The sequence below is a fragment of the Zalophus californianus genome, chromosome 4 (assembly GCF_009762305.2).
Source record: "Zalophus californianus isolate mZalCal1 chromosome 4, mZalCal1.pri.v2, whole genome shotgun sequence".
NCBI lineage: Eukaryota > Metazoa > Chordata > Mammalia > Carnivora > Otariidae > Zalophus > Zalophus californianus.
Genome location: NC_045598.1, coordinates 182,562,164 through 182,589,130, shown reverse-complemented (window position 1 = coordinate 182,589,130; position 26,967 = coordinate 182,562,164). Strand labels below are relative to the sequence as shown.

The 26,967-nt window shown below is 55.3% G+C and overlaps 1 protein-coding gene across 9 annotated transcripts in view; it reads left to right on the top strand.

Annotated features, from left to right (window-relative positions):
- ST3GAL1 (ST3 beta-galactoside alpha-2,3-sialyltransferase 1) overlaps positions 1-26,967 on the top strand; it is a 94,526-nt gene that overhangs the window by 59,260 nt on the left and 8,299 nt on the right. For 8 of the 9 annotated variants that reach the window (XM_027608765.2, XM_027608737.2, XM_027608756.2 and 5 more), the window contains 3 exons: positions 16,400-17,312; positions 25,199-25,395; positions 26,311-26,490. In XM_027608765.2, coding sequence (XP_027464566.1) covers positions 17,001-17,312; positions 25,199-25,395; positions 26,311-26,490 — 689 coding nt within the window. In that variant the 5' untranslated portion in view covers positions 16,400-17,000. Of the gene's footprint in view, positions 1-16,399; positions 17,313-25,198; positions 25,396-26,310; positions 26,491-26,594; positions 26,800-26,967 lie in introns of those variants that run through there. The other variant, XM_027608801.1, reaches the window with a different exon arrangement.

Sequence of the window (26,967 nt, the reverse complement as noted above, 5' to 3'; positions counted from 1 at the left end):
TGAATCTGAAGACGGTGTGCTTATTATCTGCATTGGCCAGACTATTTTACTCGAGGCAAATTATGCTCAGAGAATGAGATGCTCTTTGGCAATAATTTAACACGGGTTCACTGCGGGAATGGTAATTTATAATAGTAATATTTCACAAGCCAGTAGTCTTTAGGATGATGTCTCTTAATAAGCCATTAAAGAAATAACATGCTTCGAAGCAATGATGGATTACACTGTTGTTTCAGGCAGAGTAAAGTCCAAATTTAGTTGAGGTGTACCTTTCTACGAGCTGTGTGTCTGTGGAGTCAGTCCTTCCAAGTAAAAGATGCTGGCTTGGGTCCCTCGATGCTGGGGCACGCGGCTAGCGGTGGGCTGCGCCAAAGGTTAGTGCCCTGGGTACTGGTACACGGCCGGTGCCCCTGCCCATGGGGGAAGGCTCGCCGAGGCAGGAACGGGTGCCCTTGTCCTCCGGAGACCGCCGAGCGGGTTAACGCCACTGCCAACCAGAAATGGCCTGGCCAAGGCGGAAGCAAGGGTCCCAAGGTCTCCAGAGAGAGAGCGATTCAGGTCAGCAAAGAGGGGCCTCGCCTGGACCAGACACTCAGTGAGTCCTCACAGTTCTTGGTATTTACGGTTCAAAGGTCCATTATGTCACAGCCACTGCTCCACGTGTCCTTATCACCACGCCCCCAGCATCTCGGCCACCAGCCACCGGGCTCCCAAGCGCCAGTGGAACCAGATGTCCATGGAGATATCCTGACACATCTTGACACAGCTTCCTCAGTGGAAGTGACTCACCCCGAGATCAAAACAACTGCGCTGAAGTCCTAAAGAAGTAAAATTGAAATCCTAACAAACCACAACACAGCAAAGAGGAAGGGAGCTCAGCCCGATGGTTCATCGCTCTGGGTCTTTTTATTTTTCTTTTTCTTTGCAGAACATAGCAATGTTTGATATGTAGCTCTGGTGCACAACACATACACACATGCACGCACACACACAGGCACACCGATGCAAAATTCACCCACCAGTGTCTTCCATGGCAAAGGATGCTGTTAGTCACTCACTAAGGCAGGGAAGGAGAAGGTGTAAAGGGTCAGGACCCCAAAAGGCCAAAGAAAAGAGCAAAAGGAAGCCTGTGGGACACCCTGTCTCAGGATCTGGTCCCTTGCCCCACGCTGTGCTGTCCATATGGAGGGAGCGAGGCTTATCTCGGCGTCCCTCACACACAAGCTCGTGTGCTCCCTGAGTCGGCCCAGGACGCTCAAAGACAAGGAAGGCTTCGTGGGGGTCCCCCAGTGGGCAAAAGAGAAGTTCTGATACTCAGATCGCGATTGCTGCCGCGCACTGGGTATGCACCACTACACCTGGATTCGCACCAAGGCCGGCCTGTCTAGCCTTGGTCTCTGCGACCCCAGGATAGCAGGCAGCCTTTCCAAAGCTTACCTCTCTCCGCTGCACTGTAGGAGATCAAAGGACACCTGTTTTAGAGCAAATTGGGCAGAACAAGAAAGTGCCATAAAGGTGCTGTGTTCCCCAAGTCGGGGGGGGGGCGTTTGATGGGGAGGCAGGGACAAGCTGTGCAGTCTCCCACCCCAGCACTCAGCAGAGATGCGGGTGGGGGTGCGCGGAAGACTCCCAGTGTTGAATGCCCGCTCGGCAGCCGGCTCTGCTGGGGCAGGGGCACCCCGGCCTCAAGGGCATTCACTGTCCTGGGGGTCATCGAAGCTCACTCATTCCCTCTCTCCCGCTCGACCTGCCTCCTCCATTGATAGAGGGTGAGTAGCGGTTGTGTACACCTTGCAGGGGTCAGGGAGAGTAGGGCTGAGTGGGGACAGTACCCCTGCTGGTGTGGGCATACCCTCAGGGGAGGTCATGGACTCCATCACCTGAAGGGCAGATACTTAGCTTGAAAAGCTCCATTTTGTGGCTATCCTTGGCTTGGATCACTTTTGAGCTTCACTCTTACACAATGTATGATCCTGGCTTAACCTACCTGGGCCTCCATTTTCTCATCTGTAAAATGGACAGATTAACGGATTCAGTGAGTGACCAAGAATAGAGCTCTTTGACCAGCTTTTAGAGCCGCACTGGGCAGAAGTCAGTGAACTGGAAATGCCTGCTCTCAAGAAGATTAATATAGAGAAGGGATCAGATAGATCCCAGAGCTCTACACTGGCTTATGTTCTTTCCCAGAACTCGTAGGGCATGTGCTGTTGCTGTTCTGGTTTTGCACACAGGGGCAGGGGATGGCTCAGTGTGGTCAAGTGGCTTGTCCAAGGTCACACAGCTAATCAGCCTCTGGAGCTGCAACCCCCATCGACTCTCCACTTTCCCACATAGCATCTAGACCTGAGGTCTCTGCCTCCATCCTCTGTTTCCCAGGTGAGTGGAGTGACCCTGAGCGGGTCCTCTAACCTGTCTGAGCCCGTGTGGCCAGTAGGTGCTAGATGATGAGGCATCTTCATAATGGCTAATGACACGAGGCAGGAAGTGATGCTGAGGGGAGAGAGCTGCCTGGATGTTCCCCAGACCCCAGCATCCCTACGTGCTTTAAAATACAAACACCAGGGGCGCCTGGGTGGCTCAGATGGTTAAGCGTCTGCCTTCGGCTCAGGTCATGATCCCAGGGCCCTGGGATCGAGCCCCGCATCGGGCTCCCTGCTTCTCCCCCTCCTTCTCCCCCTCCGCTTCTCCCCTTCCTTCCTGCTCGAGCTCTCTCTCACTATCTCTGTCTCTCTCAAATAAATAAAATATTTTAAAATACAAACCCGGCAGGGGATCAGCGGCACCGTAGGTGCTGCGCGTGCGCACCCAGCACAGGCTTTGACTCCGGGTTGAATCCGGAGCCCGTCCCTCGCTCTGTGCCCTTGAGCTCATCCCGTCGGCCTTTGCTACGCGAGACGAAGTGTCATCCCCTTGCAAAGCTGTTGTGATGACTGAATGAGCCCTAGGAGAAGCGTCCAGCTCGGTGTGGCACCCAGTTGTGGACATTAGAGACAGGTGCCCATGCCTCCTTCCCTTGACATGCTTGTGCATGGATTTCTCCAGGACTCACCAGCTCTGGGATGCCAAGACTAGTATCTCCTTCTATCCCTGGCTCTAAGCCCTCCTGTTCCCTTGGCTGCTCCCAGCTCTGGGGACGCCTCCCACACGCTCACCCCACGTGCCACTGGCCTCTGCGCCCTACTTGCTGGGCCCCTGCTGACCAGGCTTGCCCTGTGCTGTTGTATTTCCTGCCCTGAGCCTCACAGGGCTGGCTGGTTTCAACTGCTCTGAAAGCTCCCCAGCCCATGATGTGAGCCTTGCCCATCTGCATCAGGCACCCACACTCCCGGTCCCCGCAGTGGGCTGCTCCAAAGTCCCTTGTCAACGAGGCAAGATGTCCCTCCTTTCCCAGGGTGGGCTCAGGAAGGCCCCACACAGATGGCTTGGGCGCAGGGTGCTGGGAGTTGAACGGGTGGCTCTTTCTGGTGGTAGCTGCCCTTCTTCTCCTCCCGAGTGGGCTCCAGGGGTCTAGGGCGGGTCAGCGGTATCCCAGTGACCCTACTGGACATCATGACACCCCTTCAGCCCTTGGTGTCTGGGATGGTTCATGCCAGACTCGTGCTTGCCATCTGGGGCTCCTGCCCATTTCCAAACCCCGGGGGGTGCTGGGCTCCTCCCACCGTATTAGCCACTGCACTGATCCTGCAATCGGAATCCGTCTTCTGGACATCACCAGAGATCGTCCCCCCTCAACCCCTTCAGGAGCCTACTGGATGCCCCTGTAGATGGTTAAAAAAATATCTCTCCTTGGAAGTCAGGGGCCTGGGAGGGAACTTACCTCAACTATCTAAACCTTCACTCTACACCAGCCAGGACTCCAGCCTGTCACTTACCCGGGAACCCTTTAGAACCAGCGGCAGACCCCCAAGGCAGGGCTGGGGTGGGGGTCTGGGTCTCAGAGTTCTGAATAGTCTTTCCTTTGCCATGACTTAGACACCACTCAAATCGGGGAAGTCCCCCTTTTTTTTCCGGGGGGTTGAGGTGGGGTCAGGTGTCCGCCTGGCCACGCAGATGCAGTCCTGACCACATTACGTGCCTGGCATGTTGTAAGGGTGTCTTCAGACTCTGAATTTAGCACTGCTCAAGCTACACACATAAGAAGATTTGTGGATTTAAATTCCTTTTGTGCAGCTCAAAATATGAAGATATATCCACTGCTTCTCATATGACCCTAATCCTGCTTAATCACGTTTCTCAGACGCGCTTCTCCAAACCGCCCGCTCTGAACCGCTCACTATTTGTGCTGTGGGGAATCTTTGTTTTCCCCTCCAGCAAGCAAGAGATACCAGGGTAAGGAGAGGAGGATTGTCGAGCCCAGGAAGGGGGCTCTCTCAAGCGGTCAGCACCGCCTGGGTGTGGGGGACCTGGGCAGACAGATGGTCAGGTCAGCGCAGGAAGGAGTCGGGAAACAGGTCCCGAAGGAGATGGGCTTCCCAAGGCACCAAGATGGACACGGGGCTGGTCTCAGACTCCACCCCGTCCGGTCTAGCTTCCTGATGCCGGTTGCGCCACTACTGTGTGCTGCTCACAAACCATCGGTAGCTCCCCGATGCCTTTATCCCAAAGTCCACATTCCTGAAGACTTCCAGGAGCTGGCCCTACCCACTCAGGGCACGCTGATTTCCGAAACTGTGCCAGGTGCCCCCTATCACCGCGGCCGCCGCCACCATGCACTTTTGGGAAGCTGCCTACTCTACTCCACCCTCTCTACCTCCCTCAGTCTCCACGACCACCTCCTCCATGGAGCCCTCCCTCTTCCTCCTGTTGTCATCAGCCCGCCACTTCCGAGTCTCCAGGGCCCTTGGGGTTCATGCCTTGGGGGTGCATGTGCCTTAGGAGCAGACAGTCCATGTGTGAACTGCCATGCACTGGATCCTGGAGCTGGCACAGTCTGGCTTCACTAGCTCAAGGTGAAGATCGACATGCCGCCTGGGGTGTGCAGTGCGGTACAGGTGTCCTCACAGGTGAGAGGTAAGAGGCCGGGTGAGCGGTGCCCAGGTGAGGGGCCAGCCGGAGTAGTACTTGAAGAGCAGACTCGGGAATCCACCCAGCGCTTCCTAGCCGTGTGACCTGGAGAAAGTATCCTGAGGCCAGGGGCTTCAGCTTTTCCATCTATAATATGGGACTGATAGTACTACCTTCCTCATAGGACCGGGAACTGCCTCTCTCACACCCTGGCTAGTCCTAAGAAGTTGTGTAGACTCTCAGAGCCCAACGACCTCCTCCCCCACAAGGCAGAGGGAAGGGTACCTGTCCCAAAGATCCTCTGGGCATCTTGCTAGGAGTCCAGCACAAAAACGTGCCAGATACTGACACTGCCGATTGGGCAGACCGTGCATGGGGAAGATTGGGAGGCGGTTGAGGCTGCCAAACCATTATCGAGATGAGGAGGAGACCCTGCCAGTGGCCACCGAGCCGGTTAGAGATGTCCTGTGGGCCTTTGTCTGCCAGCAAAACCAGCTTGATATTGAAGTCTAGCAGGACTCCAAGGGCCGGCGGATGGGAGAGGCAGGTGAATGGGTGGCAGAGAGGGGCTGCGCAGTGGCTGGGGGTCAGGCTGCTGTCAGCACCGGGAGCAGCTCTGGGCTGTATGGGTCTGGCCCTGTGTCTTGCTTACAATCAGCTGCAGGTTCCTGCGGGAGGCGGGCCCTGGAGGCAGCTGGTGGTTGTCACCTGCCGGGACCTGTTAGAAGGCCCCCTAGTGGGACCTGGAATGTGGTGAGCCTGGAACCTGAAGGGAGCCCAGGGGGAGCCTCTGGCACTCTGGCTGCCCCAGACCTTCTCAGTGGAAGACCTCCTGATTGGTGAGTTCCTGGGCTGCAGGGCTGGGAAGTTTCCAGAAAGATCAGCTACCCAAGGCGGGAGGGGAGCCAGGGCTCTGGGCATCCAGCTGGCCCAAGCCAGCTCTTCGTGCAAATCCTCTGAGGCTGCCAGGGCTGTTCCTAGAGGTGCAGGGCTGGCGCCTGCAACAAGCAGAACCCTGGGGCCACCTGCGCCACTCAGCAGGACGCAGATGGTGCCCTCAGCATGGGCCACAGGGGGCAGCTTGTGAAAGGGGGGTTTACGAGGACGTGGTCTGGGGCAGAGAAACCATGAGGTTGGGGCCATCCCTGGGGATGGAGACCGTGGGATGTTTCCAGCCCCAGGCCTAAGGAGGTGAGAGGATGACATCAGAGATGTTGCTAAGACCCTGAGACACAGCCAGTGTATGCAGGGAGGGGCTGGAGCCCCCAGTCTCTGTCCCCTTTCTCTCCAGTCTCCCACCGAGTTCCCATGGGCCAAACCCACAGGAAGCCAGCCAGAGTGGGAGCCCATTTGCAGGCACTAAGGCCAGCCCCTGGGTACAGAGCAAGGTGGGAAAGGTGGAGGGGACCCCCAGATGCCCAGCTTCCCGCCAGAACCCCCAGAAGGCTTGGGTGCACACATTCAGCACTCCCGGACAGGCGGGGCCGTGAGGGGGTGCTGCTGTGGGAGGAGCTATTTTCTCAGCCCTGACTGCATCCTGGCAGCATGACTTAGGCAAGCCTTGACCTCCCTGAGCCTGATCCGGAAACTTCACTGGGTCCAACCCTGCCGGGACTTCCTGTGGCCCCAGCCCACCGGCCAGCTCCATCTTGCATCTTTCTCTCTGGGGTTCTGCTTGGCTTGGCCTCTCTCTCTTTCAGTTCCTTCAGACTCACCTGCTATCCCCGACAGACCTCTTGCACTTGCAGCTTCCCCAGCCCGGAGCTTCCCCAGCCCGGAGGCTCTTGTCTTCTCTGCCGTGCAGGCCTCAGGCCATTACCACTTCCTAGGACACCTGCCAGCCCCACCCCATGCCCACTTCTCTGTAGCACTGAAGACGGTTGTATCAGTCAGGGTTCTCTAGGGAAACAAACCCCATAGAGTATAGGTGTATGCGTGTTAAGAGATTCATTTTCAGGAATTGGCTTATGTATTGTGAACGGGCAGCTTCCAGATCCATAGGGCAGGACAGGAGGCTGTAGACTCAGGCAGGATTTGATTTCTCTGTTGCAATTTTGAGACAAAATTCCTTCTCTGGGAATTTTGCCCTTAAGGCCTTCAACTGATTAGATGAGGCCCACCCACATTTTGGCGGATCGTCTCCTTAAAGTCAACTGATTATAGATGGCAACCACATCGATTAAATGCCTTCACAGCCACACCTAGGCTAGAGCTGGATCAGCCGACTGGGCGCCATGGCCTAGCCGAGTCAGGCCACAGAATTGATGTGTCACAGCCTTTCTCAGTTCTTCTTGTGAGCCCTTAATGATCTCAGCCTCTGCCGCACTCCGTAAGGTTAGGTTTCAGGAGGGCAAGGATGAAGGTCATATACTTTCCCTAACCGTTGTTTTGCCCAGCACTGGACAGAGCCACTGCTGCATAGCCAGTGCACAGTAATGGTTGTGTGAGAGAATCAAAGGGAGAGAGAGAATCTGCAGAGGGTGTGGCGGGGTGCAGATCAGAGAGGGGTGTCTGTCCGGTGCACAGTAACTGCGTGGTAAGTGCTCCACTTTGCACAGGCCGCGCCTTCATCCTGAACCCTGCCTCCTCCCCCCAGCGCACACACATGCTTCTTAGTTGCTCAAATGTACGCTGACACCAGGGCAAGGTGAAATTTCCTCAACATTAATGTTGATGACAACTATCATTTACTGAAGGTCAGGATCATTCTAGACACTTTTCTAGATCCGTAAACCCTTAGCATTGATTCTGATGCATGTTGTATATTCAGTACTCTAGGTAGCATTCTTATAACGTGGGGGCCACCTGTTATAGTCCGTTTGGAAAGTGACCTTCAGTGCTAAGCACGTCGTATGCATTATGCATTAATTTTTTCTCTCTTAGCGGAGTCTGGGGTGAGCAGGGGCTGCCATTGTCGTCCCACTGTACAGAGGAGGTGCTGAGGCCCAGAGATGTGCCCTGGCCTAAAGTCCTGAGGTGCCTCCGTGTCACTGCCGGGCCACAGGATTGCTGCCCCAGGGCGGGGGCTGTCTCCTTTGTCCCTCGTCCCCTGGGAGGCACAGGGAGGAGAGAGGCCTTGAGGTCAGTGCACCTGCTGGCTGGGTTAATTAGAGACCTGGTTTTTACTCTGGAAGGAGAGAAGCAGCCACTCCCCACTCTGCAGTGTCTGGGAGCCTATCACCCCTACTTATGTCTGTGTGGCTGGGGCCACCTCTCAGGCCTCACCTCACTGTGGCCAGGTTTCTCCCGGGTGATGACGTGTGCCGGGAACAGGGTCTGGGTGCAGCGTGGCTGGTCCTTGCTGGCCCAGGGGAGGAGCAAGGCATTGAGGGCATTCAGGTCTGGGCCAGGCCATGGGGATCCAGCTGCCAGCTTCGGGGCTGACTCAGCGGGTGGAGCTGAGCTGGAGTGAGCCCACTAGGAAGAGAACCAAACAAGCAGGGAGGGCCTGAGCTCGCCCTGAGCCAGCTGCTGAGCTGGGCCCCATGCAGACCCCATAGGGACTGCCTGGTGGGGCTCCTCACCTCTCCTGCGACTCAGATGCCAGGCCCAGGGCAGGGCAGACCCCTGGACACCCCCCACTAGGCTCTGCCTCGCCTGCAACTCCTCTCCACCACCTACCAGTGGAGGGTCTTGGGCGGGGAACTTGACCGCTGGGGCCTTTGTTCCCACCCCCGAAAGATGGAGGTAATCCCCGGTTCCAGCACCACGACTGTCGTGGGCTCGGGCAGTGTGATCTACTGTCCTGCTTAGAATAGGATCTGCCAGAGAGAACCCCTCCTTCCTGTTGACAGATTAACTATTGCCCTGCAGCCCCCTCAGAGGCAAGGGTGGTGTTTACACCCCCCCCCCGTTTATGGACGAGGGGCTCGAAGCTCAGACAGCCCAGGTTCTGCCCCTGGGGTCACACCGCCAGGGGCTCAGGACCTTTGGACTTCCCTGCAGGGCCTCACCCCCGGTCGCAGCAGCTGGACCAGCTCCCAGACCTCTCTTGCTCTGTTTGGGCTCAGCCCGCGACGCCTTCCGAGCCCCTTCCCGGGGAAGTGTGCAAACAGCCCCGCCAGGGGCAGCCGTGGGAACAGAGCAGTTCCATCTCTGAGGCCAGGCATGTCGTGGAATCTGGGGCCTGGCTCCCCTCTCAGCTCTGGCGCCGTATCTCCGGGTCACTGGACGAGTCATTTCCCCTCTCTGAGCTCAGCCTCCACATCTGTCAGCGGAAATGGGGCAGAAATGTGGGGTGCGGTGTTGGCACTCCGTGCGGGAAAACAGAACCCGGGGCAGTAATAACACCCCACACTCAGGGAGCACTCGGGGTGTGCCAGGCGCCGCTCTATGCAATTGACCCACCTTGACTCGTGTTTTTCTCGCTCCAACCCTGGGAGGTAGGTACCATTCTTATCCTCGTGCTACGGACGAAGAAACCGAGGCAGAAATTTTAAGCCGAAGGGTTGGATTCAGGGGATCTGGTGCTTCCAAAGGTGTTGGAAAGCTGACAGGAAGGGAGGCCTTGTCCTACTACCCCTGGCCGAGGTCCAGAGGCTGGGAAACTACAGGAAGCCAGCTCAGAGGTGAGGGAGGCAGGTGGTTCTGGATCCAGCACTCGGAGCACGAAGCAGCCTCCACCTCGGTGGGAGGGAGGACGGCCCTGCCTCCCTTTCGCCAGTCCAATGAATCGAAGCAGCATCCAGAGCCCTCCGGGCAGGGGAAGCCAGGAAATGTGGTTTCCAGACTTTCAGGCCCTACAGTAGGGGAGAGGGCACAGAGGAGGAACGGAAGAGCCCTCACTCCTGTAGACTGTACGCAGCCTAGGGGCCTTGCAAGCTGCAAGAGACAGAATGTCCTAATGCCCCCAGGTGCAGACAAGGTCGGCACTCTGAGCGTTAACCTTTGCACAGAGAACTTGGGCCACGTGAACTGCACGTACTCTGCTAACCTCTAGCCCCTTCATTGCTTAGGGACCCCTTCCCTGCAGGTTCTCAGAGGTCATGGCCAGTAAAACAGGAAGCAGTCCCTGGAGGGATGGAAGCAACTCATGGAGCAAGGTGGGATCATCATTGTCGTAATGCCTCTGGGTGTTTCATGCCTGATTTCATTGGTTCTTTTAAATGACCCTGCCAGTAAGGCAAGCCGGGGGTCTAGTTGGATTTTTTTTTTTTTTTTTTTTTCACAATCAGGGCCTGGACCTTGGGGAGGGGCAGAGAATTGGCATTTATAACCAACTCTGTGCCACATTTAGAACCAACTCTGTGCCAGACTGGCTGGTCACTTCTGGGCATGTCCTTTAAATCTACCACGACCCTCCAGGTGGGTGCTATTAGTCCCACTTCTTGGATTCAGAAACTGATATCAGAGTGATGGAGTGCCTTTCCCACGAGCCCACGGCTAGGGATGGGAGGAATCGGGATTTGAACCCTAGTCTGTCTGCGCCATTTTCTTTTCTGACAGCTGTTGACCATGACCCACTAGCAGGTGCCTCACAGAACCAGACCAGGTGGATGCTGCGTGTCCAACGAACAGGCCGGGGCTGGATAGCAGTTCAGGAAAGAATAGATCTTCTTCGATAGAAAGCTTGAGGTCAGTTCTTATTCACCTGGGCCACCATGTGAAGCAGCCAGGACACCAAAAGCACCCAGGACATAGTGGGATCAATGATCAGAAGGCTCCTGGATGCTAAATCCCCGTAATTACTCATAGTGTTAGGATGGGTTGAGCTGGGAAGTCATCCTTCCATGTGTCCTGAAGCTGGTGTGTGTGGAGACAAAGTGAAAGCAGATGGAGCCGGGGGTGGGCAGGTGGTGACAGACGAGAGGCTGCGGCTGACGCCCTCCGCCTGTTGATTTGCTGCCTTCCCTCCCACCATCTGCTCGCCTGGCTGGTGTGAGGGGATTTGCTTTGTGTGGTATCTCCAGGGCTTCTCTGGGCCCCGCCCTCTTCTCTGGATTTTCCAAGCTCCCCCCCACACCCAGGACTCCATGCCAGGCACCGGGCATCCAGAGAGGCAGAGGAAAGAAAGTGTGTCCTCCACGTCCAGCAGTGGCAGAGGCTTGTAGACCATTTCTCCCACCAAGGACTAAAAAAGCTGAATGAGCTAGAAATCCAGCTCTTTGGAGGCATTAAGAGAACAGCCAAGGCAGCCAGGACTTGAGAGGTGAAGATCCATGAGAGAAGGGAGATGAATAGGGGGGAGCCCGGTACCTAGAACAAAGTAACATGCCCCGCTCCACCTGCCAACCAGGAGAAAGCGCCTTCCTCTCTGAATAAGGACAGCCTGCTCCAGAGCCTCTACACTTTTGGCTCACACAGTATTGCATCGTTACCAGGCATGCCAGGGGACAGAACCAAGTGACCAAAGAGAGATAAAGAGAGAAAATAGACAATAGAAATAGATCCCTATGTTATCCAGATGTCACAAGGTGCAGACATAGTCTTTAAAGTAACTGTGATGAATAATTGCAGGAAGATGGACAAGGTGGGGAATTTCACCTGAAAAGAACTAGAGCTTATAAAAATTTTGCTCAGATGGAAATTCTAGAACTGAGAAAGGCAATCACCGAAATGAACGTAATACCCTAATTCACACAGCAGAAGAGGATGTGAACAATGTAGTATCCGTCTCAAGAAATTGGAAAGATGACGGATTTCAAGCCTAAAGGAGTGACAAGAAAGGAGATAATGAAGATGAGAGCAGGTATTAATGAATTAGAGGGTCAGCTATGGCTACGTAGAAAGATCCGGGAGGAGGCAGAAGCCTGGGTCAGAGTGCTGGCTCTGCGGCTGTCTCACTGTGTGACCTTAGTCGAGTCACTTGCCTTCTCTGGGCTTCAGTTTCGTATGTCAGGGAAATAAGCATGATTATCCATTTTGCCCAGTTGATGTGAGTGAGGATCACACGGAAGACGGTTGCAGCACCTCCTTATTAGACGTGCTGCTGTTACCAGCAGCCCTCGTGCAGGGGACTCTGCAGAGGGCTAGGAGGGCATCCCAGCCTGGGGAGAATTGTGCACTTGAGCGGGTGTGAACTAAACATTCAGAAACCCATGCTGTTCATTCACCTAGTTTTCCAAGCATTTGAAACAGCTCATTTGTCAGTGGCTGGTCATTGCCAACGTCTTCCTGTTGCCGGGTGGGTTTATCTTTGTTAGGGACCCTCTTTTGAGAAATCTTGACTTTCTGGACCCTTGAAAGGGTGCTAATGTGTGTTCAACGTTGTGCCGGTGACCCCGTGAGACTGTCACATGCGCATTCTCCGTGCCTTCTCCAGGACAGGGCGGACCTTGGAGATAATCGTGGGTTCAGTTCCAGACCACCGCAATAAAGTGGATATTGTAGCGAAGTGAGTCAAATGAATTTTCTGGTTTCCCACTGCATTCAGAAGTTGCGTTGGGGGTGCCTGGGTGGCTCAATCGGTTAAGCGTCTGCCTTCGGCTCAGGTCATGATCCCACGGTCCTGGGATTGAGCCTGTCCAGCTCCCTGCTCCGCGGGGAACCTGCTTCTCCCTCTCCCTCTGCCTGCCGCTCTGCCTACTTGTGCTCTCTCTGTATCATTCTGTCAAATAAATAAATAAAAAATCTTAAAAAAAAAGAAGTTGCGGTTATACTATAGGAGTCTATTAAATGTGCAATAGCGTTTTATCTTTAAAAATCAAGATAGATACCTTAATTTGAAAATCCTTTATTGCCGAAAAGTGGTGTCCTCCGAGCTTTCAGCCTGTTGTCATCACCGATCACAGATCATCTCAACAAATACAGTAATGAAAAAGTTGGAAATACTGCGAGAATTACCAGAATGTCACACAGAGACGTGAAGTGGGCAAATGCTGTTGGAAAAATGCCACGGGTAGATTTGCATGACACTGGCAGGCTTGCCACAAACCTTCCGTCTGTAAAAAGCACAGTATCTGCAGAGCAGGACAAATAAGATATGCTTGTCCTTCACTATGTGGCTGCGAGACGTTAGCCACTCTGTCGGCGAGACAGGGAGCCGTGTCTTCCCCCCACTTTGTTTTGGGGAGGCGGGGCTGGCCTCCCTCGCCGCACACTTGGCATCTTGGTTGGTCTGGGTTCTGTTTCAGGGAGCCAGGGCTGGCATTCCCCCAGGTGTTGCAGGCTGCCTCACTTACTGGAGTGCGGGGAAGTCACGCATTCCTCGTTGCTTCCCTGGGGCCAGGGAAGGGGGTGGAAGGGTGTTCTTGCTTTTCCACTGCAGCTTATTTCAAAAGGCTCTGAAAAGCACTAATTAATAGCAGCTCAGAAACCTCTGCAGGTCGGTAGGACCCGAGCACGCACTCTGGCCTCAGAGATATGGCTCCCACCATGTGCTGAGTGGACGGGAGGGGGGTGTCACGGTCCTCCTGCCTCTGCAGCCCAGCCTTGTCCTCTGTCCCCAATCTCACCCCACCCCAGCATCAACTTAGACCATGAATACCTCCCTTGCAGAGCCAGGACATTGTTGGGAACCTGAGCCCTCGTTCAGAATTGTATTTGGTCCGTGTGGTTCAACAGTCATTTATTTGAGTGACCTTGTCTCGGACCTTGGCATCAGGATGCAGAGTCAGCGAGAGCGCCTTGGGCTGTGCTCATTACCGAGACAGATGCAGTGAGACCGTGTTGCCCTTCTGCTCAGACCCTTCGGTGGGTCCCACGTCACTCAGAGCAAACTTAGTCTTGCTTAATGGCTTCCACAGCCCCATGCTGTCCACCCCACCCCACGCATGCCCTCTCTTCTCCTTTCCTCTCCTTTCCATCGATCCAGGGGTACCAGCCTCCTTTCTCCTAAAGGCACCAGGGTCTTGCAGATGCCTCCAAAGCTTCCACCTTAGAATCTTTCATGATGTGTCCCAATCACCCAATCACCCAGAGCCTGGCCCATCACAGGCCCCTAGAAAATAGGTAGTGAGTAAATCAGACGACTAGACAGACTTTGCCCAGTTGACAGCCCAGAAAAGTGGACAGAATCAGTGTTACCCTCATTTTCCAGTTGAAGAAATGGTTCAGAGAGGGCAGGTAAATTGTTCACAGTCACACAACAAATGGGTGGTACAGCCTGAGAATCAGAGTCTTCTGACTGTTGGTCTGTGCTCTTCTGCTCACATCTCTCCTCTGAATTGTTGGCCCATGCCTTTCCCTTCATTTGCTTCTGCATTCCTTCATGCCAGGTGACAGGTGCCCAACAATGAGTGAGACCGAGCTCCTGTCCTCATGGGGCTCCCAACCCAGGGAAGAGGCAGATAAGTAAACAGTGCTGGGGGAGGGGAGCCATGGCACCGTGGAAGCCAAGAGAGGACCCTGCTCCTGCCAGGAGAGGTCAGGCCTTCCTCCAGGAGTCAGCACCAGCTGATTCCTGAAGAATGAGTAAGAACCAAGCAGGATGGGATGGACTTTCTGCACAGTGGGGGTCAGCCTAGGCAGGAGCAGCTGTGACCTGTGGGTCAGTCACACTGCTTCAAGTTTTATGTAAGTAATCTGCTTTATGCAATAAAGGGGATTTATTATCTCATGTCATTAAAAATTTGAGGTGTAGGGTGGACTACAGGTATGGCTAGATCAGGGAGTCAGCACCACTTGTCTCGGCCCTGTTCAGCTGTTACCTCTTCCACATGAGCTATTAAAATGGCCAGCACATATTATATGTTGGCTAATTGAATTTAAGTAAAAAAAATTACATAGTAAAAAAATTTAAAAATGGGCAGCACGAGCCTGACTTTTATATGCAAAAATCAAATAGCCAGAACAAAATAAAGTTTGTTCCCTCCCTACAAGTAGGGGTTTCAGTGTGATTCCATGAATTAGCACAGACCCATCCCAGGACCAAGAAGACTAAGAATCTCCGCCAGCCAAGTTAAATCAGAGCCCACCCTTGAAAATAAGCAGGTTAATCTCACTCCAGTGACAGAGCTGCTTCTTGCCGGAGGAGCAGGGGGTGGCTGGAAGGGATGACCCTGGACACCATTAGGTTATAAATATGAGTCAGGTTGTTTTGGACAATGAGAAATGGAGAAGTGGGTGAACCAAAATGCCCTTGCCAACTGAGCTGAAGAGTGGAGGGAGTAGATGCACATTTGGACCTTGGATGTCTCCAGGAAGCACTATGGATTTAACCTGATTCTTGAGCACCCCCCTCTTTTTCTACCAAAAGGTAATCAATAACCCTTCAACTATCACTTTCCTAGAAAAAATGCATCCTGCTCGTTGCCATCTACATATTAAGGATGGGGACGAATTGACCAGACAGAGACTGGCTCGGGGACAGGGGACACATTCTAAGAAAAGATCAAAGGCATCATGCTCAAGTGAAGAGATGTGACCAGCACAAAGGCAGTGCAGTCTGGGGGCTCGTGTTATGGACATCTGAGGAGGTGCTCTCTTTGATGGAAATACACTCCCCCTTTCTCTCTGTTCTTCCCACTGAAGACCAGTTGAGAGATAGGGTGTTGCTCCCAGAGCAGACCCTCTGCCCCCAGTTCCTGGTGCCGCCGCCCCTCCACGCGCATGGAATCAGAGGCCTGTGGATTTGGATTCAGGTTTTGCTTCCTCCTTTACCTGTGACCTTGGGCAAGTCATTTAATCTCCTTGAATCTCAGTTTCTTCTGAGGACAAAATGGGGACCCCCCATCTGTCTGGCAGTCTACTTTGAGGACTGCTGGAGGAAGTAGATGTACACGCATGGCCCATCATGTCCGGCTTTGAGTGGATCATCCAAGAATACTCATTCATGCAGGCATTGAAAAAAGGAAAAGCTTAGCAGTTGCCTAATAGATCCCAGCAGCTCAGCCTATATAGCATTTTATCTTATCTTTGTAACCATTGGTAAGTGGAGGTATTGTTTTCCCACTTTACAGAAGAGGAGGCTGAGGGCCAGGCAGACTGACTAACTTCCCAAGACCACAGAGCTGGTAAAGCGGCACTTGAACCTGGGCCGGCTAAAGCCTACTCTGTAGGACTGAGGCAAACAGGCAGAGCTTGAATGCCGAGGTGGGCAGGAGCCTACAATTCTTACTGAAATTCAGAATCCAAAAGAGAGTGAAGGAGAAAGTAGCATGTACTTGGCAGGTACTCAGCAATCTGTATGCGTTCCGCTGCACGTGCATCATTGACTCGTTTCACAGACTTTGGTGGCATGCTTAAATGGACCCGGTTCTGGTTGCAGGAAAGATGGCGGGGTGACCCCTGTGTCCCTTAGCAGACCTTGCAGAATGGGCGTTAACATCCCATCATACACATGCACACACCAAGGCTCAAGAGGGTAAATAAATGGTCCAGAGCCACCCACCCCGTCGGCTTGACGCCAGAGCAGAAGATCACAGAGTTTATCCTGGAGGAGGTGGGGAGAAAGAAGGATTGTTTTATAACAAGGTAGTAGAATTTCATCCTGTTTTCTTCCTCCTTTTCTGTGCAGGTAACAGGCAAGCCTCAGTGCCTCCACCCGGCATGCTGCTTAACGGCCACATCTCTGGAGACAGCATGGGAAAGACCCGGTTCTAATTAAGCATCGTCACCCATCACCCTTTCCGGAGGACAGTGGCAAAGACATCGTGCCTCTGTCCCACACTGTGACCCTTCTTCCGAGGTCCCCACCCCCGAGAGTCCCTGCACTGTCACCGAGATTAATTACCCCTCAACCCCTTCGGATGGGAAAGGAAGTCATTTTATTAAGTTTGATTCAGGCTCCAAGAGACATCGCTGGCTGTTTCAGGACTGCTGACAAAGCAGCCTACTTATTTCCTGAAAAGACAAATTATATGCAAGAAGGGCCAACACCCCCAGAGGGGTCCTCTTAGCCTCCGACCGTCACGGGGTGATGCCCCGCACACAGGCGTGGCCGTCGCCCGGCGGGAGTGAAGTCGGCCCTAGCAGGCCTGGAAGCCCCCCTGGGAATCCCTGCCTCGCCTTGTGACCGCGCCTCCGTCTCTGGGATTTTTCTCCCAAATCCCCTCTGGCCCAGGCGTGACTTCCTCCAGCCCAGCCAGCCCCGGAAGGTGCCCATCCGGACGGCAGAAATGGTGACCATGCGAAAGCGGACTCTCAAAGTGCTCACCCTCCTTGTGCTCTTCATCTTCCTCACCTCCTTCTTCCTGAACTACTCCCACACCATGGTGACCACCACCTGGTTTCCCAGGCAGATGGTCGTCGAGCTCTCGGAGAACTTCAAAAAGTTCATTAAATACCCGCACAGGCCTTGCACCTGCGCCCGCTGCATCAGCCAGCAGAGGGTGTCGGCCTGGTTCGACGAGAGGTTCAACCGGTCCATGCAGCCACTGCTGACCGTGCAGAACGCGTTCTTGGAGAAGGACACATACAGGTGGTGGCTGGTGAGAGCCGGGGCCGGGGCTGGGGCTGGGGCTGAGCGGGGCGTGGCTGCCGGGGGGCGGGTGGGGGGGCGGTGAGGGCCCTGCCAGGCGCCTAGCAGGATTCGGGGTGGTGGCATTCATTCGTTCGTGCAACCACCATTTATGGAGGGTCCGCGACGTGTAAATCAGAGCAGAACGTTCTGTATTCGGTTCCCGTGTCTGCCTTGGCGGATTGCCACAAACTGGGTGCCTTAATACAACAGACCCATCACGCCAGGCTCTACCTCCATCTCCACCTGACCCTCCCCTCTCGGCCTCTCTGCGTCCCCCGTCTCTCCCTGCCTTTCTCTGCAAGGCCACCTGTTACTCCATTCAGGGCTCCCTAAATCCGGGATGATCCCATCTCGAGATGCTTAATAACCGCTGTGAAGACCCTTTCCCACCAGGTCCCGTTCACGGGGAGTGGGGACTTGGACATGCTTGTGTGGAGCTTCGTTCCACGTAGTACAGATACTGAGATGCAAAAAAGACACGAGGTCCTCACTCTCACAGAACTGTGTCCTGGCTGAGAGAGACATAAGAAACCAAGAAGACAGGCTCGGGTGGAAATGCTCTGAGGGAGGTCAGATGAGGTTTGTGATGGAGGGAGGCTGGGGGTCCGGGGCCTCTGTAAATGGGGTCATCAGGGAAGGTCTCTGCGGAGGCACGACTTGAGCTAAGATCCGAAGGTAGAGAAGGCACCGGGCATGGAAGGATCCAGAGAATGTACTACAGGTCACACAGCAGCGAGCATAGGAGCCCCGGGGACGCATCCGCTGGGTCTGTTGGAGGAGCGGGGGCCCCAGCAGTGGACAACCCACCGGTGGGGCTTCTGGTTGGTTCTTTGTGCAGCAGGAAGCCACTTTGAATCTGAGAGGAGTCCCATGATCTGATCTAGTGGTTTGAAGGTTATTCCGGTGGTTGAACCCCAAAATGGAGTGAAGGGGAGTAAGAAAGAATTTATTCCTTGCAGATTTATTGAGCACTTACTATATGCCAGGCACCGATATATTGAGATCGAAAAGACAGCCTCCCCTTTCTTGGTCTGCAGGGGTGGCGAGAGAGAAGGAGACAGCCAGCCACATGCCGGGGTGATAGGTGTTGCTCTGGAAGTGGCCCAGGAAGTGCAGAGACCCAGAGGAGTGGTGCCAGACCTACCTTGGGGCCAGGGCGGGGGCTGTCAGAGAAGGCTTCCCAGAGGAGACCGTGGTGGAGCTCCTCCTAAAGGACTCCGAGAGGTTGTCCTGGCGGGGACCGCAGGAAGGGCTCTCCAGACAGAGGGACCAGTGTGTGTATCGGCCTGGAGGTATGAGAAAGGCCTGTGTGATTGCTGGAGGTACAGAGCATCATGGCTAAAATCCGAATGTGAGTGAGGGGGTGGGGTGTGAGCAATGAGGCCATTGATGTAGCTCATGAGGTTTTTCCGATGTCATGTTAAGAAGTTAGAGAGAGTTGCGTGTAGGCTGAGAAAATCAGGGGGGCCTTCCTGCAAGAGGCCGGCTTTCCCAGTCAGCAACTCTTCAGGCAACTCTTGCAATCTGGGAGCTTACGGTCTCTTTGAACAGCTTAGAAGAGTCTACAGTGACTCAGAAGAAGTGAATCGGAATGTCCAGGCTCAGTCTACTAAGCTGTGTTGAGCATCTCAGGGTGCAGGTCCTGGGGTGGTCCTGGGGAGGTGACAGAGAACAGAACAGGCAGGGTCTTCACCCCCTCGAAGATTCCAGTGTCTGCTAAAGGAGGCAGCGGACCAGGCTTGACAAGGATTAGGGCAGGGTTTCAACCTCGCACTCGTGGCAGTTGAGGCTGGATACGTCTTTGTTTCTGGGACCGTCCTGCACATCGTAAGATGTTTAGTAGCATCCCTGGTCTCTACCCATGAGATGCCGGCGTCTCCCACCCCCAGCTGTGAGAACCAAAATGTCTCCAGACATTGCCAGTTGACCCTGGCAGGGGACGGGGTGTGTAGAATTGCCCCCATGACCACGGGGGGAGGGAAGCAAAAACTTGGAGAAGAAGGTGACTTGCTCCAAAGAGCACGTCCCATCCAGCCCCTGGAAGTAGTGATAAGAAACTTCTAGAGTGGGTAGCCAGGATGACTTCATCTACTTCCTTCCTGAAGGTCCTCGGGGAGGGCAGTTTCTGAAACTCAGGCTGGCTTAGCCCAGGATGGATAAAAAAGTACAGGAAAAAACAAAACAAAACAAGAAACAAAAAAACTCGGTTTCTTGCTTATAACCTGTGTATCTTCGCGGAACCTGCTCTGTGCCTTCTAGACTTAGGAATTAAGATGTGGCATCACGGTCCCTGGGTTTTGCTCCTGACTTTCTAGGTCTTATCAAGAGTGCTTTTGAGGAACCTCTCCATCTGGCTGAGTCCTCAGATTGAGGCTCTAACAGCCACCTCACCAGCTTCTCTACGACACTGCAAACATTAGGTTTTAACACTTGTATTTATTTTTGCTGGATGAATGGGCAAGCAATAATGAATTTGCTCTCCCCCCCCCCCCCCGCCCAGCGCTTATCAAGGCTGAACATTTTTCCAAGTGACTGTTGGTATTTTATCAAGTTTTCTCCCATGTCCCCAGCCCCAGCCCTTCTTCCCTGGAGCTCAGCCCCCCGTGGCCACTTGGAAGGAATGGGTGGTGGGGATAGAGAGCCCTTGTGAATAGAAATCAATAGAGAGGAGCAAGGTTGTAGAGCTTCTGGGTTCCCGGACAACACAGAGGTCACATGTCTTGAGTAAAGAATCAGGATACCACATAGGACAAGATCTCCTGTTCTCCACGTGGAGCACAGAATATTTGAAATCAAAACCACCCTGGGAATTCCAAGCTGCATCATAGATCTGCATGCAGGCCCCCCAGGCAGCTGGGACAAGCTTGTGGGCAGGTCCAGACCCAGGACCCCAACCACAGAGCCCCTGCCTTTTAGACATTCAAGAGCCTGTGGAGCCCCACTGCAGGGCGCTCAACTGGCACCGAACCCAGCAGCAGGTGGCTGGTGCCACAGGACCAGGAGGCAGGCCCAAACTCTCCCTAGACTCGCTCTGTCCCAGACCCCTCGGAGCCCTGGGGTAGAGCAGACCGCTAGGGTCCCTGTTCTCCCACTTGGTCTGTGCGAGGGAGCACCCAGCCCAGTGAAGACTGAGGCCACTCGGCCATCGGTGCGGAGCATGGCCTGGGACTCGGCCACCTGTCCCGACACCCCTGCCTTCCCTGCCCCTTGCCCACGGCTGCTCATCTGCTCCATGGAAGGGAGGCCAGGACTGGGCGGATCAGAGAAGGAGCGGAGGGAAGCTGGAGGCTAAGGGACCGAGGTGCCTTGGGAATGGCAAAGCACCTGGTGAGTGCAGCATTAGGGTGCTGACTCCATTGTTCCCTGGGGCACGGCCCCCGCCGACACCCATCTGATCCTGGTGAGCAGCCCTTGGCAGAGCCAGGCCCACAGACCCTTCATGCCTCCTTCCCCAGGAAACAGGGGTGGATGCGACGGGCCGGCCAGCTGAGCCAGGAGGAGTCTGAGGCCGGACCTGTGGGGTCCCGAGCTCCCACCTCGCCTCTGAGCTTCAGGGTCGCCATCAATGGGCATCGTAATCCCAGCAGGCGTAGGAGACAGGGCAGGTGTGAGACAGGGCAGGTGTGAGACAGGGCAGGTGTGAGACAGGGCAGGTGTAAGCTCCAGCGGGAGCAGGAAGACAGGAGCGATCACACGGGGCCACCCCCCCCTGCCGCCCTCAGTCAGCCTGCAGACCCTGTGGCCCTCTCCTCCCGCCTCTGTCCCAGTCACCAGGACAAGGGTCCCCTCTGGCCCGGCCTCATTTCCGCACACTGTTGGACCCGCCCACGGGAGACAGCTTCCTGCCCTAAGCGTCGTGCTCCGTGCACAAAAGACAGTAATACCCCCGTCCGATGCCAAGTGCCACTCTGGCCAGGCCCCAGGCCAAGCTTGCCAGGCACTGCCCTCCTGCCCCCCACCTTCACCACAACCTGTGAGGACACCTTACCTCCGTTTCTCACTTGTCAGGCTCACCTCATTGAGGAGGGGCACAGTCGGATTACATTCTAATTCAAGGAAGAGCTCTGCAGTCAGGTCGGGGTATTCAGGCTATCTTGGGGGCTCTGGGCCATCCACTCCACCTCGCTGAACCTCAGTTTGCTCAGCTGTAAAATGGGTACCTCATACACCCTTGCTCATAGGACGGTTACAGGGACTAATGAGGAAATGCCTATGAAGTTCTTCGCGCGGGGCCTGGCGTAGAAGCACAGAACACAACACTGCCACCTGTGACAAGCGTTCCCAGGCCAGCACGCGTGCCTGTTCTCATTTGCCCTCCACACACGGCATCTAGCACATGATGGGGGCTCCGCAGCGATGGGTCTGGTGGATGTGCGAACACGTGTCAACCCTGGCAGAGGTCATTCGCTCACTCAGCACATGGAGTGGGTGTTGTCAGTCAGTCCGTGCTTGCTGCTCAGATGCTCAGGGCGCCGGACAGACAAGCCCACGGCAGCTGCCGATTACACTACGCCGGTGGCCAGGGACCTGCGTGCCAAGCACGTGCATAAGGCAAAGACCAGTATTTTGGGGGGATTGTGGGAGGTGCCGCATGGCGAGCTGGACATGGAAGGAAGAGCAAGGTTCACTGGGCAGAGCAGAGAGGAAGGGTTGGAGGAGAGGGTACCTCTTTCCAACACAGGGGTTTGAGACGGGGGTACAGAAGGCCAGACGTCCTGCGTCCAGGCTGGACAGTCTGGGCCACAGTTTACACCCCCAAGCTCCCCATGCCATCAGGCAGAAGTGCAGGACGAGTGAGTGAGGCTCTCCCCATCTGTGCCCTGAGTGTGTGTCCCGGACGCGCACCTCCCTCGCCCCCGCCTGCTGAAGTGGACTGCGCCGTGGAACCCTTGTCCCCCGCCCTCCCTCGCTGTGGGCAGCGCCCGCCCCACGCACCTGCACCCCTGACTCCAGCCTCCGCTTGCCCGAGGTCACAGTGCAGCCTCAAGGAGCCCTAACCCCCCATGGGCAAACCCTTGTGGAGCGCTGACCAAGAAGGATACTTGGAAGCTCCTTCGGAACAGGGAGAGGGGGAGGATGTCTTTGAACTTCTCAACATGCCCTCCATGTGCGAGTTAGCAGCCTGGTGGTCCTTTTGCTGTCACTTACAAGAGTCAGGGACATCAGAGTATCCCTTCCCAGGGAAGACAGGCACAGGGACACAGATCAGCACTGAGTGTCCCGCCCCGTCTGACCCAGCGGGCAGGTGCGCGAGTTAGGATTCTAACCTGCAGAAACGCAGCTCAGCTTTCCCACGTAAGCCCTTGCTGGCTCTGCACACGCCCGACGGCCTAGCCCTTCTCCTCCCTGGGCCTCGGTCTCCACTCCTGACAGCGAAGCACTATAGCGGGTCCGAAATCACCGATGTGGAACCACACGCCGCCTGGGGCTAGGGTGATGGCGGGGCTGGGCGTTCAAGAACCGCACATCCCAGTGCAAGGGCTGGAGTCTGCGGTAATTCTCTGGCTGTGTTTGCAGGCGCAAGGACTTTAATCCGGCCCCATGTTTGGTTATGCACTCCTCCAATCCCGTGCCCGTCTTCCTTCTAACGAAGCGTGGGCAGCGTGCCTGGGCCAGCAACAGTATGAGCGGGAATCAAATAACGTTGTTTTGTTTTCACGGTTGGGTGCAATTACTTTTTTTACTTCTGCCAAGTAATCCTCGCTTTCCACTGGTGGCAGGGATGTGAGATTTCCTTTGAAAATGAACTTTTTTTTTCCCTTTTCTGAAATGAGCCATTAAAGATGAGTTCAGTCAGTCAGAGCCAGGTGAAGACATTGCCTGTGCTGTGCTCCCAAGTCACGTCTCCTGGGGCCTCAAGACTTCAAACCCCGGGGACGTCCGTGGAGGTGCCTGCAGGAGAGTGTGGCAGGGGCCCTCCACCCGCACCAGCAGCAGCATCGCCTGGGAACCTGTTGGAAGCGCAGGATCTCGGGTTCAGCCCAGAACTACTGAGTCAGGCTCTTTGAGTTAGCAAGGTCCTGGGTGACCGTCCATCCAGGAGCTTGGAGCTGCCCCGGGAGATCGTATCTCAAGCAGGTGTTTAATCTGGATATTGTTCTGTTTTATTGTGTTGAAGTGTACATAACATAATTGCCATCGTAACCATTCGTAAGTGTACAGTTCATTGGCACTGAGGATATTCACGGACGCTGGCAGCTAGCTGCCTTTCTACCTTCTGTCTCTATGAATTTGGCTCCCCTAGGGGACCTCATAGAGTGGAATCCTACAATATTTGTCCTCCTGTGTCTGGCTTAGGCCGTAAGTGTGTTTCTAAAGCCCAGCCCTTCTTCTTTTTTTTTTTTTTTAAAGATTTTTTTTCATTTGAGAAAGAGAGAAATCACAAGCGGAGGGAGGGGCAGAGGGAGAGGGAGAAGCGTAGACTCCCCGCTGAGCAGCGAGCCTGATGCGGGGCTCAATCCCAGGACCCTGAATTCCCTTCTTTTTTATGACTGCATGACATTTCACCCTTGTTTCATACACTCACCTGCCAGGGGACACGTGGATCACTTCCACCTTCTGGCTCCGGCAACTAATGCAGCTGTGAACATGAGTGTGCGAGACTGTGAGTGACCCTCAGTCCTTCCGAGTGCATCTCTGGGAATGGAAGCGCTGCCTTTCGTGGGCGTTCTGGGTGTGTTCTCCACGGTGGCCACACCATTTTCCGTGCCCACCAGCAATGCACGAGGGTGGCACAGAAAGAACACTTGTTCTTTCTTTCTCTCTCTTTTTTATTTATTATAACCCTCCCAGGGGGTTTGGTGAGTGGTCCAGATGTCGCTGCCCATGGCTCTCCCATGGCATGGTGGAGGAGACGCTGAAGGTTTTAACTAAAGGAGCCACACTCCTGGGGGGCCTCTCCTTTGGAGATCTGATTCCTCCTGTCTCAGGGCGGGGGACTGCATGCCTCTGGATCTCCCCATATGCCTCATCACAAATCTCCTGGACAATGGCCACAGCGAGCTCTAACCTCTCCTTCCTTTCCCAGATACTGCCCTGGGCCTGGGGCTGGGAGAGGCTGGTGGGACTCACCCCACAGCCATTTCTCCCCCCGCCCCACCACCAACCCACCCCCCCCCCAGCCCCTGCAGCCCCAGGGACTGGGCTTTCTGAAGGTCCAGGTTCCAAAGGTCTGAGATGGGCAGTATTGTGGGAGAGACTTTTTAGTGGGTTTCTGAAAGCCTGGGTGCAAATCTTGGTTTGGATGTGGGACACGTGGCGTTCAACCAGTCTGGGCCTCACGGCGTCCTTCTTGTCTACAGTTCAAATGTGGTGTGGTATGCACCGCGGCTGGTGACAGGGTCAGAGGTGATACTGCTTAGGAAATGTCTCCAGGTTTTACCATGAGTGAGGAAGTCAGAAGTCTGGAGCTCAGTCTTAGAGAATGAAAACAATTTGCTAGGCAGACATCAGAAGCCTTGATGCATCTAGCAAAGGGCTGGTTTTTTGGTCTTGCTGGAGCCCAGTGGTCCCCGGGGAGTGGGCAGGAGGATGGAGGGAGCCGAGGCTGGGGAGGTGGCCTTGGAGGGTCACCTGTCCCTTTTCCTCTCATCCGGTGTCATTAGCAAGCACGTAGCAGGTGCTCAAAAAGCATTTGCAGAATGAGGAGGTGATCTCTCTCCCATCTCCTTGAGCAGCCCCTGGGCTTTGGGAGGGGGAAATGGCTGTCTGAGCCTCCTCAGTCAGTCTCCAGGTGCCCAGCAGAGAGGAAGGTACCAGGGAGGAGCTCCGTGAGCACAAGTGAGCTCCATGAGCGGCCCCCGCCAGAGGCAGCAGAGCCGGGCTGACCTTTCTCCTTCTGTCCTCGGCCCCCAGAGGCTCCAGCGGGAGAAGCAACCCAGTAACCTGAACGATACCATCAGGGAGCTGTTCCAGGTGGTGCCCGGGAAGGTGGACCCCCTGCTGGGGAAGAGGTCGGTGGGCTGCCGGCGCTGTGCCGTGGTGGGCAACTCCGGCAACCTGAGGGAGTCCTGGTACGGGCCTCAAATCGACAGACATGACTTCGTGCTGAGGTGAGTGCCCGCTCAGGGCCAGGAGGTCAAGACCCCAGTGCTGGCACGCCCAGACTTCCCCACAGACCCCAGGCTCCCCCACAACCCCTGTGGGCCTCAGTTTCCCCCACTGTGCATCGTAGGAAGAAGGCAGATCAGCCGTGCCTCTCTGGACCCCGATGGGAAACCCTACACGGGAGGAAGCTGGCGGGGCCAGAGCTCGGCACAGAGAGGCCTGGCGAGAGGGCAAGATTTCTTTGAAGACTGGTTTAGTCTTTAAAATTCGGCCCCATTTTGCAATTGAGGCCATAATAAAACTATATGCTTTTAACGTAAATACATTTCCCTGTCACCAAATAAAATAGATCCTCTGGGAAGCTGTGTATCCTTGGTTTCTTGTCATCTTCCCCGACCCCGACCCCGACTGTTCACTTGGCAGTGGGACTGCTGTTTCCCAGGCAACTTCTAGAACAGTCTCCTGTTCCTGTGATCTCTGCATTTATGTCCTCCGACCAGGCGCCTGGCTTCTCGGAGCCTTGGTGTACCTGGCAGCAGGAATGTCCGTGGTGAGGGGAGAGGTGTCAGGTTCTGGATCAGACAGACCTGAGTCCAAGGCTTCCACCCACTAGCTCTGTGTCCCGGGGCAAATTCTTTGCGCTCAGATTTCTTCCCTCATGAAACAGGGTGACAGAATACCTCCCGGGCACGGTTGTCGTTGAGGTGCAAGGCGCTGCGTTACTCGGTCAGGATGGTGCCTTGTACACGGTAGGTCGGCAGTAGTGGCAACGGCCAGGCTTGCTCGAGATCGAGAAAGAGAAAGTAGCAGAAGGTTTCTAGCTGTGTCTTAATCATCCCTATTTCCCAGCTGAGGGAGCTGGGGCCCAGAAGCAGCGCCCATGGGATGCGATGTGTGCCCCTCTGTCCCTTCTCCCCCAGGATGAACAAGGCCCCCACGGCAGGCTTTGAGATGGACGTCGGGAGCAAGACCACGCACCATCTGGTGTACCCCGAGAGCTTCAGGGAGCTGGCGGAGAACGTCAGCATGGTCCTGGTCCCTTTCAAGACCACCGACCTGGAGTGGGTGGTCAGTGCCACCACCACGGGCACCATCTCTCAGTGAGTGCCCCCCGGGGCGGGGGGGGGGAATGTTGGGGTGGAGAGGCCATTGCCCCACCCCCTCACTGATCCTCTGTGCCCCCACCATGCTGTTCCCACACCAGAATGCCCCCCCCGCCAGACTTCCTTCTGGAATGCACCAGGCCCACGGGCCCCAGGCCCCCACCCAGCCTGTGGCTCCTTCTGGTCCCTTGCCTCCCTAAACTGCTAACACCCCGCAAGTTCCCTCCTTCCTCCTCCTCATGACTCCAGGACAGGCCTCCTAGGCTTACTGAAAACTCCTCGGAAGGAGGGGCCCCGCTGGAAAGGACTCTGCAGGTGATAGTTCTGCCCCCTTCCTTATCTCTGCCGTGCACCCCGAGGATGACAGCCCCTGGCTAGCAAGCTGGTGGATTGGGGTGCAGGAAGCTGGGGGCCACCCTCTCAGGAGGGCAGTAAGGGAAGCGGGGTCTGGCAGGGGAGGAGCGGGCCAGGCCT